Consider the following 15,525-nt stretch of genomic DNA (forward strand, 5'->3'; position numbering starts at 1 on the left):
CAGTTTCCATCCGAATCAACCACCAGCACTGTATCATCAGCGAACAACAACTGACTCACTTCCCAAGCCCTGTCATCCACAACAGACTGCATACTTGCCTCTCTCTCCAAAACTCTTGCATTCACCTCCCTAAAAACCCCATCCATAAACATATTAAACAACCATGGAGGCATCACGCACCCCCTGCCGCAAACCAATATTCACCTGGATGTTTTGGCTCTGAGTGAAACGAAGCTCAAGGGTAAAGGGGAAGATTGGTTTGGGAATGCCTTGGGAGTAAAGTCAGGGGTTGGTGAGAGGAAAAGAGCAAAGGAAGGAGTAGCACTACTCCTGAAACAGGAGTTGTGGAAGTATGTGGTAGAGTGTAAGAATGTAAACTCTAGATTGATATGGATAAAACTGAAATCGGATGGAGAGAAATGTGTGATTATTGGTGCCTATGCACCTGGTCATGAGAAGAAAGATCACGAGGCAAGTGTTTTCGGAGCAGCTGTGAGAGTGTGTTAGCAGCTTTGATGTACAAGACTGGGTTATAGTGATGGGTGATTTGTAAGCAAAGTTGAGTAATGGGGCAGCTGAGGGTATAATTGGTAGACATGGGGTGTTCAGTGTTGTAAATGGAAATGCTGAAGAGCTCGTAGATTTGTGTGCTGAAAAAGGACTGGCTTAAAAAAGAAATATACAAAAGTATACGCATGTAAGTAGGAGAGATGGCCAGAGAGCATTATTGGATTACATGTTGATTCATAGGTGTGTGAAAGAGAGACTTTTGGATGTTAATGTGCTGAGGGGGCAACTGGAGGGATGTCTGATCATTATCTTTTGGAGGCGAAGGTGAAGATTTGTAGAGGTTTTCAGAAAAGAAGAGAGAATGTTGGGGTGAAGAGAGTGGTGAGAGTAAGTGAGCTTGAAAAGGAGACATGTGTGAAGAAGTACCAGGAGAGATTCCCAGCGAATGTCGGTTTGCGGCACGGGTGTGTGATGTCTCCATGGTTGTTTAATTTGTTTATGGATGGGGTTGTTAAGGAGGTGAATGCAAGCTTACTGGAGAGAGGAGCAAGTATGCGGTCTGTTGTGGATAAAAGGGTGTGGGAAAAGTCAGTTGTTGTTCGCTGATGATACAGTGCTGGTGGCTTATTCGGGTGAGAAACTGCAGAAGTAGGTGACTAAGTTCGGTAAAGTGTGTGAAAGAAGAAAGCTGAGAGTAAATGTGAAGAGGAGCAAGGTTATTAGGTTCAGTAGGGTTGAGGGACAAGAAAAGTGGGGGGTAAGTTTGAATGGAGTAAAACTGGAGAAGTGAAGTGTTTTAGATATCTGGAAGTGGATCTAACAGCGGATGGAACCATGAAAGCGGAAATGAGTCACAGGGTGGGGGAGGGGACAAAGGTTCTGGGAGCGTTGAAGAATGTGTGGAAGGTGAGAACGTTATCTTGGTCAGCAAAAATGGGTATGTTTGAAGGAATATTGGTTCCAATGTTATATGGTTGTGAGGCATGGGCAATAGATAGGGTTGTGCGGAGGAGGGTGGATGTGTTGGAAATGAGATGTCTGAGGACAATATGTGGTGTAAAGTGGTTTGATTAAGTTATGAAAGGGTATGAGAGATGTGTGGTAATAAAAAGAGTGTGGTTGAGAGAGCAGAAGAGGGTGTTTTGAAATGGTCTGGTCACTTGGAGAGAATGGATGAGGAAAGATTGACAAAGAAGATATATGTGTCAGAGGTGGAGGGAACGAGAAGTGGGAGACCAAATTGGAGGTGGAAAGATGGAGTGAAAAAGATTTTGAGGGTGAAAGGCGTGCAAGGAATAGAGTGAATTGGAACGATGTGGTATGCCGGGGTCGACATGCTGTCAATAGATTGAACCAGGGCATGTGAAGCGTCTGGGGTAAACCATGGAAGGTTTTGTGGGGCCTGGATGTGGAAAGGGAGCTGTGGTTTCAGCGCATTATACATGGCAGCTAGAGACTGAGTGTGAACGAATGTGGCCTTTGTTGTCTTTTCCTAGCGCTATCTCGCGCACATGCGGGGGTTGTCATTTCACGTGTGGTGGGGTGGCAATGGGAATGAATAAAGGCAGCAAGTATGAATTATGTACATGTGTATATATGTATATACCTGTGTATTTATATATATATATACATTGAAATGTATAGGTATGTTTACGTGCGTGTGTGGACGTACGTGTATGTATATATATGTGTATGTGGGTGGGTTGGGCCATTCTTTTGTCTGTTTCCTTGCGCTACCTCACTAACGCGGGAGACAGTGTCAAAGTATAATAAATATAAATGATTAATTGAAAAAGGCTTGTAACTTTGTCATTTGAACATTTGTAGTCACGTTTATATTCTATTCATGCACCAAACAGCCCCATTTTCTTGTCTAAACATATGACCTCAACTCTACCATTCTATGCAATCTATATTCAAGAATGAATCATTATTCAAGAACAGGGAACTTACCGAACACCAAGGGTCTGTGTCTTGTTGGTAAGCAAAGACACACTAGCTTCTTCATCTCTTGGCTCGCTTGTAACTTCACAGTAACTTGATCCACCCGGAAGCAGCTCTCTGAAGTCTGTCTCAAATGCAAGACTCCATTCTTTTCCTGACAAGAGTGCTACTTCAAATTCCCATGGAGTTACTAGCTTTCTGTAAAGCACTGGATCTAAGTTGCGTTCCACAACGGATGTCTCTGGACATGCCACGTAAACAAAAATATCCACTTCAGAGATATTAGCAAGTTTGGGCTCATTTGGTTTACCAACAACAAAAGTGTAACTTCGTTTCCCTGCTGCCTTACTGATAATCTTCAATCTGGATATAACTTTGTGATAATCAGCTACACCTAGGGTTCCTACTAATATCCCAATAATTTCAGCATCTTTCACCATCTCTATCTTTGCACTACGGTTCATAACAGAACGAACACCCGAAGTGATCTTTACTGATCCATCACTTGGGTCAACGCAATAAAATGTGTTCTCAGAAAATCTTAACAAAACACAATTAACTGTTGGTCCACTAGGCCCAAGATATATGAAATCATAGTCTTTTATATGTGTTCCACTTGGCAAACACAAGGCACGGCCATTGAAAGTAAGTCTGTTGGAGCAACATTGGGCTGCAGTTTTGTGATTTCTATCAATGCAATTTTTTCCACTTTTACAGATTTCAGGATTGCTTTCAACTTTTTCAGAGGTCAATGTGCTAAAGCTACAGTCTTCATCTAACAGTAGAGTTGAGGTTACTAGATGAGGGAAGGTGACCACTAATTTTGCTGCAACATCAGCTGTACAGTGGGAAGAAAAAGAGAAATGTTAATTAGGTAAAGTAATCCTTCTAAACAAAATATTTTGAAACAAAATTCAACATAAATAATGCTGTGTACTAAAGACCCTGCTGTAGGTTCTTAGATAAAAAACTATGCATTTATCCTTATCAAAAATTTTCATTAGAATTACTGACAAGGTATGTTGTTGGAAAATGACTGATCATGTTAAAAGAATTAGTGAACCCCTAATTGGTGAGGAACAAGGCAAGTCTAGGAATGGGAAAGGATGTGATCACATTTTAGCACCTATACAAAGAAAGAAAGTTTAGGGATAAATGGAGCATGCATCATTTATTGATGTATGAAAGGCATATGATAACATGAATAGGAAGGCACTTTAGGAAGTTCATCAATGTACAGTGTGCATGGAAGATTTAAATTAGACAGAGTTTTTATGGTTGTGGGAATGCATGTGTGGGAGTAAGTAAAGGAATGAGCAAGTGGTTTGAATTAAATTTGGATATGCATTTAGACTGTGATGTCACCAAGGTTATCTAATACTTTTATGAAAAAGGCATTCTGTGATATGCTATTGTATGACATTAAATCTGAGAGGACAGCATAGAAGCTGCTACGGTTGTGTATGCTGATGATACTGTGTTATTAGCTACATCAAAGGAAGAGCAAGTCAGAATAGTAGGCCAATGTGATGATGAATGACGCAAGGTGAGGATAAAAATGAATGTGAATAAAGGGTGTACGAACTATAAAATCAGTTTGCAAGGTGAAGAACTATTATGCATAAGTTTATCTATAAGGAAGGTAGAGGGAATGAGGCTGAATGCAGTCATGAAAGGGAGAAAAATTGGGCATGCTCTAGTGAATGAAAGAGATTTAAGGGTAATGTGTGCAAGAAGTCTGTATGATGAAGTACTTGTCCCAGTACTGATGTACAGCAGTGACCCAAACAATTCCAGGACTTCTTTTATGGGGCTCCAGCAGGTTTGAGATTGCACTTCACACACGAGCAGGGGACTGAGGGAATCTTTGGAGGGAGAAGTTCCTTGATGAGACTGCATTCTTTTCCATCCACTGATAATGATACAGTCTCACCATAAGTGACTTTTCATTCTAGTGTACCCAGTTGGGGGTGAAGTCTGGTAACGCCACCAAAGAGTATAAAAGTCACTATACTCCGAGCCCCTGCCTAAAACTGTGATTACATTCCAGGATAACCTCTTGCTCAGCTATCTGTTATCATAAGTGAAAGTGAAATCCACTAATTTTTTTTTTACAATCCAGAGCAAAAGATTTCCATGCCTTACTATTAAGTGTGGAATATACATGAAACAACTTTGCTTAAAAACATTATACTATAATTTCTTATTATTCATTTTATGTGATATATATAAAACTTTCTTTCACATTGGTTGCCTATGTTTAATCAAATTACAACCATTCATTCACACTGGATATATGGACATGTTATTTCGAATAAAAAAAGGCATTTAATGATGCAAGATTCAGGGTTCAAAAAATTCTCTTCAACATTTTGTTAACTAACTCATAAACTAAACATCATTTAGATATTCACAAAAATAATAAAGAAAATGGGAGGCAGACACTGAGCAGTTTTCAAGCATCGGAATGGTCATGAGCCTGGTGTAGCTAAACACCAAAGCAAAAGGTTCAACTCGTAGGTACTTGACAAATGACACTAACAAATAACATGGTAAAGTGTATTCTTTACATATTTTTCTATGTTATTCTCTTCAATAAGTTGTTACTAAACTTGTGAACAAGAAACCACTTATCTTCTTTTATTCTTATACTTAATTGCCGTCTCCTGCGTTAGTGAGGTAGTGCAAAGAAACAGATGAAAGAACGGCCCAATCCACCCACATACACATGTCTATACATAAATGCCCACACATGCACACATACATACCTATACGTTTCAACGTATACACACATATATAAAAATGTACATATTCATACTTGCTGCCTTCAAACATTCCTGTTGCCACCCCGCCACGAATGAAGTAGCACACACACACACCCACGAGATAGCACAAGGAAAAGACAAAAAAGGCCGCATCTGTTCACACTCAGTCTCTGGCTGTCATATGTAATACACTGAAACCACAGCTCCCTTTAAACATCCAGGCCCCACAAAACTTTCCATGGTTTACCCCAGATGCTTCACATGCCCTGGTTCAATCCACTGACAGCATGTCGACCCTGGTACATCACATCATTCCAATTTACTCTATTCCTTGCATGCCTTCCACCCTCCTGTATGTTCAGGCCTTGATCGCTCAAAATCTTTTTCACTCCATCCTTCCACCTCCAATTTGGTCTTCCACTTCTCGTTCCCTCTACCTCTGACACATACATCCTCTTTGTCACTCTTTCCTCACTCATTCTCTCCATGTGACCAAACCATTTCAACACGTCCTCTTCTGCTCTCTCTCTCATCACTTACCCTTTCATTACTTACTTGATCAAACCACCTCACACCACCCATTGCCCTCAAACATTTCATCTCCAACACACCCACCCTCCTCTGCACAACTCTATCTATAGCCCCTCCCTTGCAACTATATAACATTGTTGGAACCACTATTCCTTCAAACATAACCATTTTTGCTCTCCGAGATACATTGTCGCCTTCCATACATTCTTCAATGCTCCCAGAACCTTCACCCCCTCCCCCACCCTGTGACTCGCTTCCGCTTCCATGGTTCCATCCACTGCCAAATCCACTCTCAGATATCTAAAACACTTCACTTCCTCCAGTTTTTCTCCGTTCAAACTTACCCCCCAATTAATAACCTGTACTCTTCTTCACATTTACTCTCAGCTTTCTTCTTTCACACACTTCACCAAACTCAGTCACCAACTTCTGCAGTTTCTCACCTAATCAGCCACCAGTGCTGTATCATCAGTGAACGACTGACTCACTTCCCAAGCCCTCTCATCTATAACAGACTGCATACTTGCCCCTCTCTCCAAATCTCTTGCATTCACCTCCCTAATCACCCCATCCATAAACAAATTAAACAACCATGGAGACATCATGCACCCCTGCCACAAACTGACAGTCACTGGGAATCGATCACTTTCCTCTCTTCCTACTCGTACATATGCCTTACATCTTTGATAAAAACTCTTCACTGCTTCAAGCAACTTGCCTCCTACACCAAATACTCATAATACCTTCCACAGAGCATCTCTATCACCATATCATATGCCTTCTCCAGATCCATAAATGCTACATACAAATCCATTTGCTGTTCTAAGGATTTCTGACATACATTCTTCAAAGCAAATACCTGATCCACACATCCTCTACCATTTCTGAAACCACACTGCTCTTCCCAAATCTGATGCTCTGTACATGCCTTGACCCTCTCAATCAATACCCTCCCATATAATTTCTGAGGTATACTCAATAAACTTATACCTCAGTAATTTGAACACTCACCTTTATCCCTTTTGCCTTTGTACAATGGCACTATGCATGAATTTCACCAATCCTCAGGCACTTCACCATGAACCATACATACACTGAATATCCTTACTAACCAATCAACAACACAGTCACCCCCTTTTTTAATGAATTCCACTGCAATAACATCCAAACCTGCCGCCTTGCTGGCTTTTATCTTCCACAAAGCTCTCATTACCTCTTCTCTATTTACCAAACCATTCTCCCTTACCCTCTCACTTCGGACACCAGCTCAACCAAAACACCCTATATCTGCCACTCTATTATCAAACACATTCAACAAACCTTCAAAATACTCACCCCATCTCCTTCTCACTTCATCACTACTTGTTATTACTTCCCTATTAGCCCCCTTCACCAAAGTTCCCATTTGCTCTCTTGTCTTACGCACTTTATTTACCTCCCTCCAAAACATCTTTTTAATATTTCATTCATTATACTTTGTCACTGTTTCATGCATCAGCGAGGTAGTGCAAGGAAACAGATGAAAGAATGGCCCAACCCAACCAGATACACATGCATATACATACACGTCCACATACGCACATAAACATACCTATACATTTCAACATATACATATATATACATACACAGACATATACATATATACACATGTACATAATTCATACTTGCTGCCTTTATTCATTCCTGTCGCCACCCCGCCACACATGAAATGACAAACCCCTACCCCCCGCATGCGCACGAGGAAGTGCTAGGAAAAGACAATAAAAAAGGCACATTCGTTCACACTCAGTCTCTAGCTGTCATGTATAATGCACTGAAACCACAGCTCCCTTTCCACATACAGGCCCCACAAAACTTTACATGGTTTACCCTAGACGCTTCACATACCCTGGTTCAATCCACTGAGAGCACATCGACCCCGGTATACCACATCGTTCCAATTCACTCTATTCCTTGCACGCTTTTCACCCTCCTGCATGTTCAGGCCCCAATCACTCAAAATCTTTTTCATTCCATCTTTCCACCTCCAATTTGGTCTCCCACTTCTCTCGTTCCCTCCGGCTCTGGCACATATATCCTCTTTGTCAATCTTTCCTCACTCATTCTCTCCATGTAACCAAACCATTTCAATACACCCTCTTCTGCTTTCTCAACCACATTCTTTTTATTACCACACATCTCTCTTATCCTTTCATTACTTACTAGATCAAACCACCTCACACCACATATTGTCCTCAAACATCTCATTTCCAGCACATCCACCCTCCTCCACACACCTCTATATATAGCCCCTCCCTTGCAACCATATAACATTGTTGGAACAACTATTCCTTCAAACTTACCCATTTTTGCTTTCCGAGATAACGTTCTCGCCTTCCACACATTTTTCAACACTCCCAGAACTTTTGCCCTCTCCCCCACCCAGTGACTCACTTCCGCTTCCATCCGCTGACAAATCCACTCCCAGATATCTAAAACACTTCACTTCTTTCAGTTTTTCTCCATTCAAACTTACCTCCCAATTCACTTGTCCCTCAACCCTACTGTACCTAATAACCTTGCTCTTATTCACATTTACTCTCAGCTTTCTTTTTCACATGCACTTTACCAAACTCAGTCACCAGCTTCTGCAGTTTCTCAACCGAATCAGCCAACAGCTTGTATCATCAGTGAACAACAACTTACTCACTTCCTAAGCTCTCTCATCCACAACAGACTGCATACTAGCCCCTCTCTCCAAAACTCTTACATTCACCTCCCTAACAACCCCATCCATAAACAAATTAAACAACCATGGAGACATAACGCATCCCTGCCACAAACCGACATTCACTGAGAACCAATCACTTTCCTCTCTTCCTACTCATACACATGCCTTACATCCTAGATAAAAACTTTTCACTACTACTAACAACTTGCTTCCCACACCATAAATTCTTAATACCTTCCATAGAGCATCTCTATCAACTCTATCATATGCCTTCTCCAGATCCATAAATGCTTCATACAAATCCATTTGCTTTTCTAAGTATTTCTCACATACATTCTTCAAAGCAAACACCTGATCCACACATACTCTACTACTTCTGAAACCATACTGCTCTTCCCCAACCTGATGCTCTGTACATGCCTTCACCCTCTTAATCAATACCCTCCCATATAATTTTCTTACTCAACAAACTTATACCTTTGTAATTTGAGCACTCATCTTTATCCCCTTTGCCTTTGTACAATCGCACTATGCATGCATTCTGCCAATCCTCAGGCACCTCACCATGAGTCTTTATTCATCTCATTTTATTTTTTATTATACTTTGTCACTGTCTCCTGCATTAGCAAGGTAGCGCAAGGAAACAAACAAAAGTGGCACAACACACCCACATACACATATATATACATGCACATCCACACACGCACATATACATACCTATACATCTCTATGTATACATATATATACACACACAGACATATATACAGACATACACATAATTCATACTGTCTGCCCTTATCCATTCCCATCGCCATCCCCTGCCACACATGAAATGACAACCTCCTCCCCCCGCATGTGCACGAGGTAGCACTAGGAAGACAACAAAGACCACATTCGTTCACACTCAGTCTCTAGCTGTCATGTATAATGCACTGAAACCACAGCTCCCTTTCCACATCCAGGCCCCACAAAACTTTCCATGGTTTACCCCAGACGCTTCACATGCCCTGGTTCAATCCACTGACAGCACATCGACCCCGGTATACCACATCGTTCCAATTCACTCTATTCCTTCCACACTTTTCACCCTCCTGCATGTTCAGGCCCCGATCACTCAAAATCTTTTTCACTCCATATTTCCACCTCCAATTTGGTCTCCCACTTCTCCTTGTTCCCTCCACCTCTGACACATATATCCTCTTTGTCAATCTTTCCTCACTCATTCTCTCCATGTGGCCAAACCATTTCAAAACACCATCTTCTGCTCTCTCAACCACACTCTTTTTATTACCACACATCTCTCTTACCCTTTCATTACGTACTTCATCAAACCACCTCACACCACATACTGTTGTCAAACATCTCATTTCCAGTACATCCACCCTCCTTTGCACAACTCTATCTATAGCCCAAGCATCGCAACCATATAACATTGTCGGAACCACTATTCCTTCAAACATACCCATTTTTGCTTTCCAAGCTAACGCTCTCGACTTCCATACATTTTTCAATGCTCCCACAACTTTTGCCCCCTCCCCCACCCTATGATTCACTTCCGCTTCCATGGTTCCAGCCGCTGTCAAATCCACTCCGATATCTAAAACACTTCACTTCCTCCAGTTTTTCTCCATTCGAACTTACCTCCCACTTGATTTGTCCCTCAACCCTACTGTACCTAATAACTTTGCTCTTATTCACATTTACTCTCAGCTTTCTTCTTTCACATACTTTACCAAACTCAGTCACTAGCTTCTGCAATTTCTCACCAGAATCAGCCACCAGCGCTGTATCATCAGCGAACAGCAACTGACTCACTTCCCAAGCTCTCTCATCCACAACAGACTGCATACTTGTCCATCTTTCGAAAACTGTTGCATTAACCTCCCTAAAAACCCCATCCATGAACAAATTAAACAATCATGGAGACATCATGCACCCCTGACACGAACCAACATTCAGTGAGAAACAATCACTTTCCTCTCTTCCTACTTGTACACATGCCTTACATCCTCGATGAAAACTTTTCACTGCTTCTAACAACTTGCCTCCCACACCATATATTATCAATACCTTCCATAGAGTATCTCTATCAACTCTATCATATGCCTTCTCCAGATCCATATATGCTACATACAAATCCATTTGCTTTTCTAAGTATTTCTCATACATTCGTCAAAGCAAACACCTGATCCACACATCCTCTACCACTTTGAAACCACACTTATACCTCTGTAATTTGAGCACTCACTCTTATCCCGTTTGCCTTTGTACAATGGCACTATGCAAGCATTCTGCCAATCCTCAGGCATCTAACCATGAATCATATATTTTTATTTATTTATTTTGCTTTGTCGCTGTCTCCCGCGTTAGAAAGGTAGCACAAGGAAACGGACAAAAGAATGGCCCAACCCACCCACATACACATGTTTATACATATACGTCCACACACAGCACATATACATACCTATACATCTCAATGTATACATATATATACACACAAAGACATATACATATATACCCATGTACATAATTCATACTGTATGCCTTTATTCATTCCCATCGCCACCCCGCCACACATGGAATAACAACCCCCTCCCCCCTCATGTGTGCGAGGTAGCACTAGGAAAAGACAACAAAGGCCACATTTGTTCACACTCAGTCTCTAGCTGTCATGTAATAATGCACCGAAACCACAGCTCCCTTTCCACATACAGGCCCCACAGAACTTTCCATGGTTTACCCCAGACGCTTCACATGCCCTGGTTCAATCCATTGACAGCACATCGACCCCGGTATACCACATCGTTCCAATTCACTCTATTCCTTGCACGCCTTTCACCCTCCTGCATGTTCAGGCCCCAATCACTTAAAATCTTTTTCACGCCATCTTTCCACCTCCAATTTGGTCTCCCACTTCTCCTCGTTCCCTCCACCTCTGACACATATATCCTCTTGGTCAATCTTTCCTCACTCATTCTCTCCAAGTGACCGAACCATTTCAAAACACCCTCTTCTGCTCTCTCAACCACACTCTTATATTACCACACATCTCTCTTACCCTTACATTACTTACTCGATCAAACCACCTCACACCACATATTGTCCTCAAACATCTCATTTCCAGCACATCCACCCTCCTGCGCACAACTCTATCCATAGCCCACGCCTCGCAACCATACAACATTGTTGGAACCACTATTCCTTCAAACATACCCATTTTTCCTTTCCGAGATAATGTTCTCGACTTCCACACGTTCTTCAAGGCTCACAGAATTTTCGCCCCCTCCCCCACCCTATGATTCACTTCCGCTTCCATGGTTCCATCTGCTGCCAAATCCACTCCCAGATATCTAAAACACTTTACTTCCTCCAGTTTTTCTCCATTCAAACTTATCTCCCAATTTACTTGACCCTCGACCCTACTGTACCTAATAACCTTACTCTTATTCACATTTACTCACTAGCTTCTGCAGTTTCTCACATGAATCAGCCACCAGCGCTGTATCATCAGTGAACAACAACTGACTCATTTCCCAAGCTCTCTCATCCACAACACACTGCATACTTGCCCCTCTTTCCAAAACTCTTGCATTCACCTCCCTAACAACCCCATCCATAAACAAATTAAACAACCATGGATACATAACGCATCCCTGCCACAAACCGACATTCACTGAGAACCATTCACTTTCCTCTCTTCCTACTCATACACATGCCTTACATCCTCGATAAAAACTTTTCACTACTTCTAACAACTTGCTTCCCACACCATAAATTCTTAATACCTTCATAGAGCATCTCTATCAACTCTATCATATGCCTTCTCCAGATCCATAAATGCTTCATACAAATCCATTTGCTTTTCTAAGTATTTCTCACATACATTCTTCAAAGCAAACACCTGATCCACACATACTCTACTACTTCTGAAACCATACTGCTCTTCCCCAACCTGATGCTCTGTACATGCCTTCACCCTCTTAATCAATACCCTCCCATATAATTTTCTTACTCAACAAACTTATACCTTTGTAATTTGAGCACTCATCTTTATCCCCTTTGCCTTTGTACAATCGCACTATGCATGCATTCCGCCAATCCTCAGGCACCTCACCATGAGTCTTTATTCATCTCATTTTATTTTTTATTATACTTTGTCACTATCTCCTGCATTAGCGAGGTAGCGCAAGGAAACAAACAAAAGTGGCACAACACACCAACATACACATATATATACATGCACATCCACACTCGCACATATACATACCTATGCATCTCAATGTATACATATATATATATATACACACAGACATATATACAGACATACACATGATTCATACTGTCTGCCCTTATCCATTCCCGTCGCCATCCCCGCCACACATGAAATGACAACCTCCTTCCCCCGCATGTGCACGAGGTAGCACTAGGAAGACAACAAAGACCACATTCGTTCACACTCAGTCTCTAGCTGTCATGTATAATGCACTGAAACCACAGCTCCCTTTCCACATCCAGGCCCCACAAAACTTTCCATGGTTTACCCCAGACGCTTCACATGCCCTGGTTCAATCCACTGACAGCACATCGACCCCGGTATACCACATCGTTCCAATTCACTCTATTCCTTGCACGCTTTTCACCCTCCTGCATGTTCAGGCCCCGATCACTCAAAATCTTTTTCACTCCATATTTCCACCTCCAATTTGGTCTCCCACTTCTCCTTGTTCCCTCCACCTCTGACACATATATCCTCTTTGTCAATCTTTCCTCACTCATTCTCTTCATGTGGCCAAACTTTCAAAACACCATCTTCTGCTCTCTCAACCACACTCTTTTTATTACCACACATCTCTCTTACCCTTTCATTACGTACTTGATCAAACCACCTCACACCACATACTGTTGTCAAACATCTCATTTCCAGTACATCCACCCTCCTTTGCACAACTCTATCTATAGCCCAAGCATCGCAACCATATAACATTGTCGGAACCACTATTCCTTCAAACATACCCATTTTTGCTTTCCAAGCTAACGCTCTCGACTTCCATACATTTTTCATTGCTCCCACAACTTTTGCCCCCTCCCCCACCCTATGATTCACTTCCGCTTCCATGGTTCCAGCCGCTGTCAAATCCACTCCGATATCTAAAACACTTCACTTCCTCCAGTTTTTCTCCATTCGAACTTACCTCCCACTTGATTTGTCCCTCAACCCTACTGTACCTAATAACCTTGCTCTTATTCACATTTACTCTCAGCTTTCTTCTTTCACATACTTTACCAAACTCAGTCACTAGCTTCTGCAATTTCTCACCAGAATCAGCCACCAGCGCTGTATCATCAGCGAACAGCAACTGACTCACTTCCCAAGCTCTCTCATCCACAACAGACTGCATACTTGTCCATCTTTCGAAAACTCTTGCATTCACCTCCCTAACAACCCCATCCATGAACAAATTAAACAATCATGGAGACATCATGCACCCCTGACGCTAACCAACATTCAGTGAGAAACAATCACTTTCCTCTCTTCCTACTTGTATACATGCCTTACATCCTCGATGAAAACTTTTCACTGCATCTAACAACTTGCCTCCCACACCATATATTATCAATACCTTCCATAGAGTATCTCTATCAACTCTATCATATGCCTTCTCCAGATCCATATATGCTACATACAAATCCATTTGCTTTTCTAAGCATTTCTCATACATTCTTCAAAGCAAACACCTGATCCACACATCCTCTACCACTTTGAAACCACTCTGATACCTCTGTAATTTGAGCACTCACTCTTATCCCGTTTGCCTTTGTACAATGGCACTATGCAAGCATTCTGCCAATCCTCAGGCACCTCTAACCATGAATCATATATTTTTATTTATTTATTTATTTTGCTTTGTCGCTGTCTCCCGCATTAGCGAGGTAGCACAAGGAAACAGAAAAAAGAATGGCCCAACCCACCCACATACACATGTTTATACATATACATACACACACAGCACATATACACACCTATACATCTCAATGTATACATATATATACACACAAAGACATATACATATATACCCATGTACATAATTCATACTGTCTGCCTTTATTCATTCCCATCGCCATCCCCGCCACACATGAAATAACAACCCCCTCCCCCCTCATGTGTGCGAGGTAGCACTAGGAAAAGACAACAAAGGCCACATTCGTTCACACTCAGTCTCTAGCTGTCATGTAATAATGCACCGCATCCAGGCCCCACAGAACTTTCCATGGTTTACCCCAGACGCTTCACATGCCCTGGCTCAATCCATTGACAGCACATCAACCCCGGTATACCAAATCGTTCCAATTCACTCTACTCCTTGCACGCCTTTCACCCTCCTGCATGTTCAGGCCCCGATCACTCAAAATCTTTTTCACTCCATCTTTCCACCTCCAATTTGGTCTCCCACTTCTCCTCGTTCCCTCCACCTCTGACACATATATCCTCTTGGTCAATCTTTCCTCACTCATTCTCTCCATGTGCCCAAACCATTTCAAAACACCCTCTTCTGCTCTCTCAACCACACTCTTTTATTACCACACATCTCTCTTACCCTTACATTACTTACTCGATCAAACCACCTCACACCACATATTGTCCTCAAACATCTCATTTCCAGCACATCCACCCTCCTGCGCACAACTCTATCCATAGCCCACGCCTCGCAACCATACAACATTTTTGGAACCACTATTCCTTCAAACATACCCATTTTTGCTTTCAGAGATAATGATCTCGACTTCCACACGTTCTTCAAGGCTCAGAGAATTTTCGCCCCCTCCCCCACCCTATGATTCACTTCCACTTCCAAGGTACCATCCGCTGCCAAATCCACTCCCAGATATCTAAAACACTTTACTTCCTCCAGTTTTTCTCCATTCAAACTAATCTCCCAATTTACTTGACCCTCAACCCTACTGTACCTAATAACCTTACTCTTATACACATTTACTCACTAGCTTCTGCAGTTTCTTACATGAATCAGCCACCAGCGCTGTATCATCAGCGAACAACAACTGACT

General features: G+C 41.9%; 1 protein-coding gene across 2 annotated transcripts in view; it reads right to left on the reverse strand.

The window, feature by feature from the left end:
- The window catches only part of Dph2 (Diphthamide biosynthesis 2), a 41,631-nt gene that overhangs the window by 2,923 nt on the left and 23,183 nt on the right, over positions 1–15,525 (reverse strand). For both annotated transcript variants that reach the window (XM_071666732.1, XM_071666731.1), the window contains exon 5: positions 2,464–3,292. In XM_071666732.1, coding sequence (XP_071522833.1) covers positions 2,464–3,292 — 829 coding nt within the window. The remainder of the gene's footprint in view (positions 1–2,463; positions 3,293–15,525) is intronic.

Source organism: Panulirus ornatus, chromosome 11 (assembly GCF_036320965.1).
Source record: "Panulirus ornatus isolate Po-2019 chromosome 11, ASM3632096v1, whole genome shotgun sequence".
Taxonomy (NCBI): Eukaryota; Metazoa; Arthropoda; class Malacostraca; order Decapoda; family Palinuridae; genus Panulirus; species Panulirus ornatus.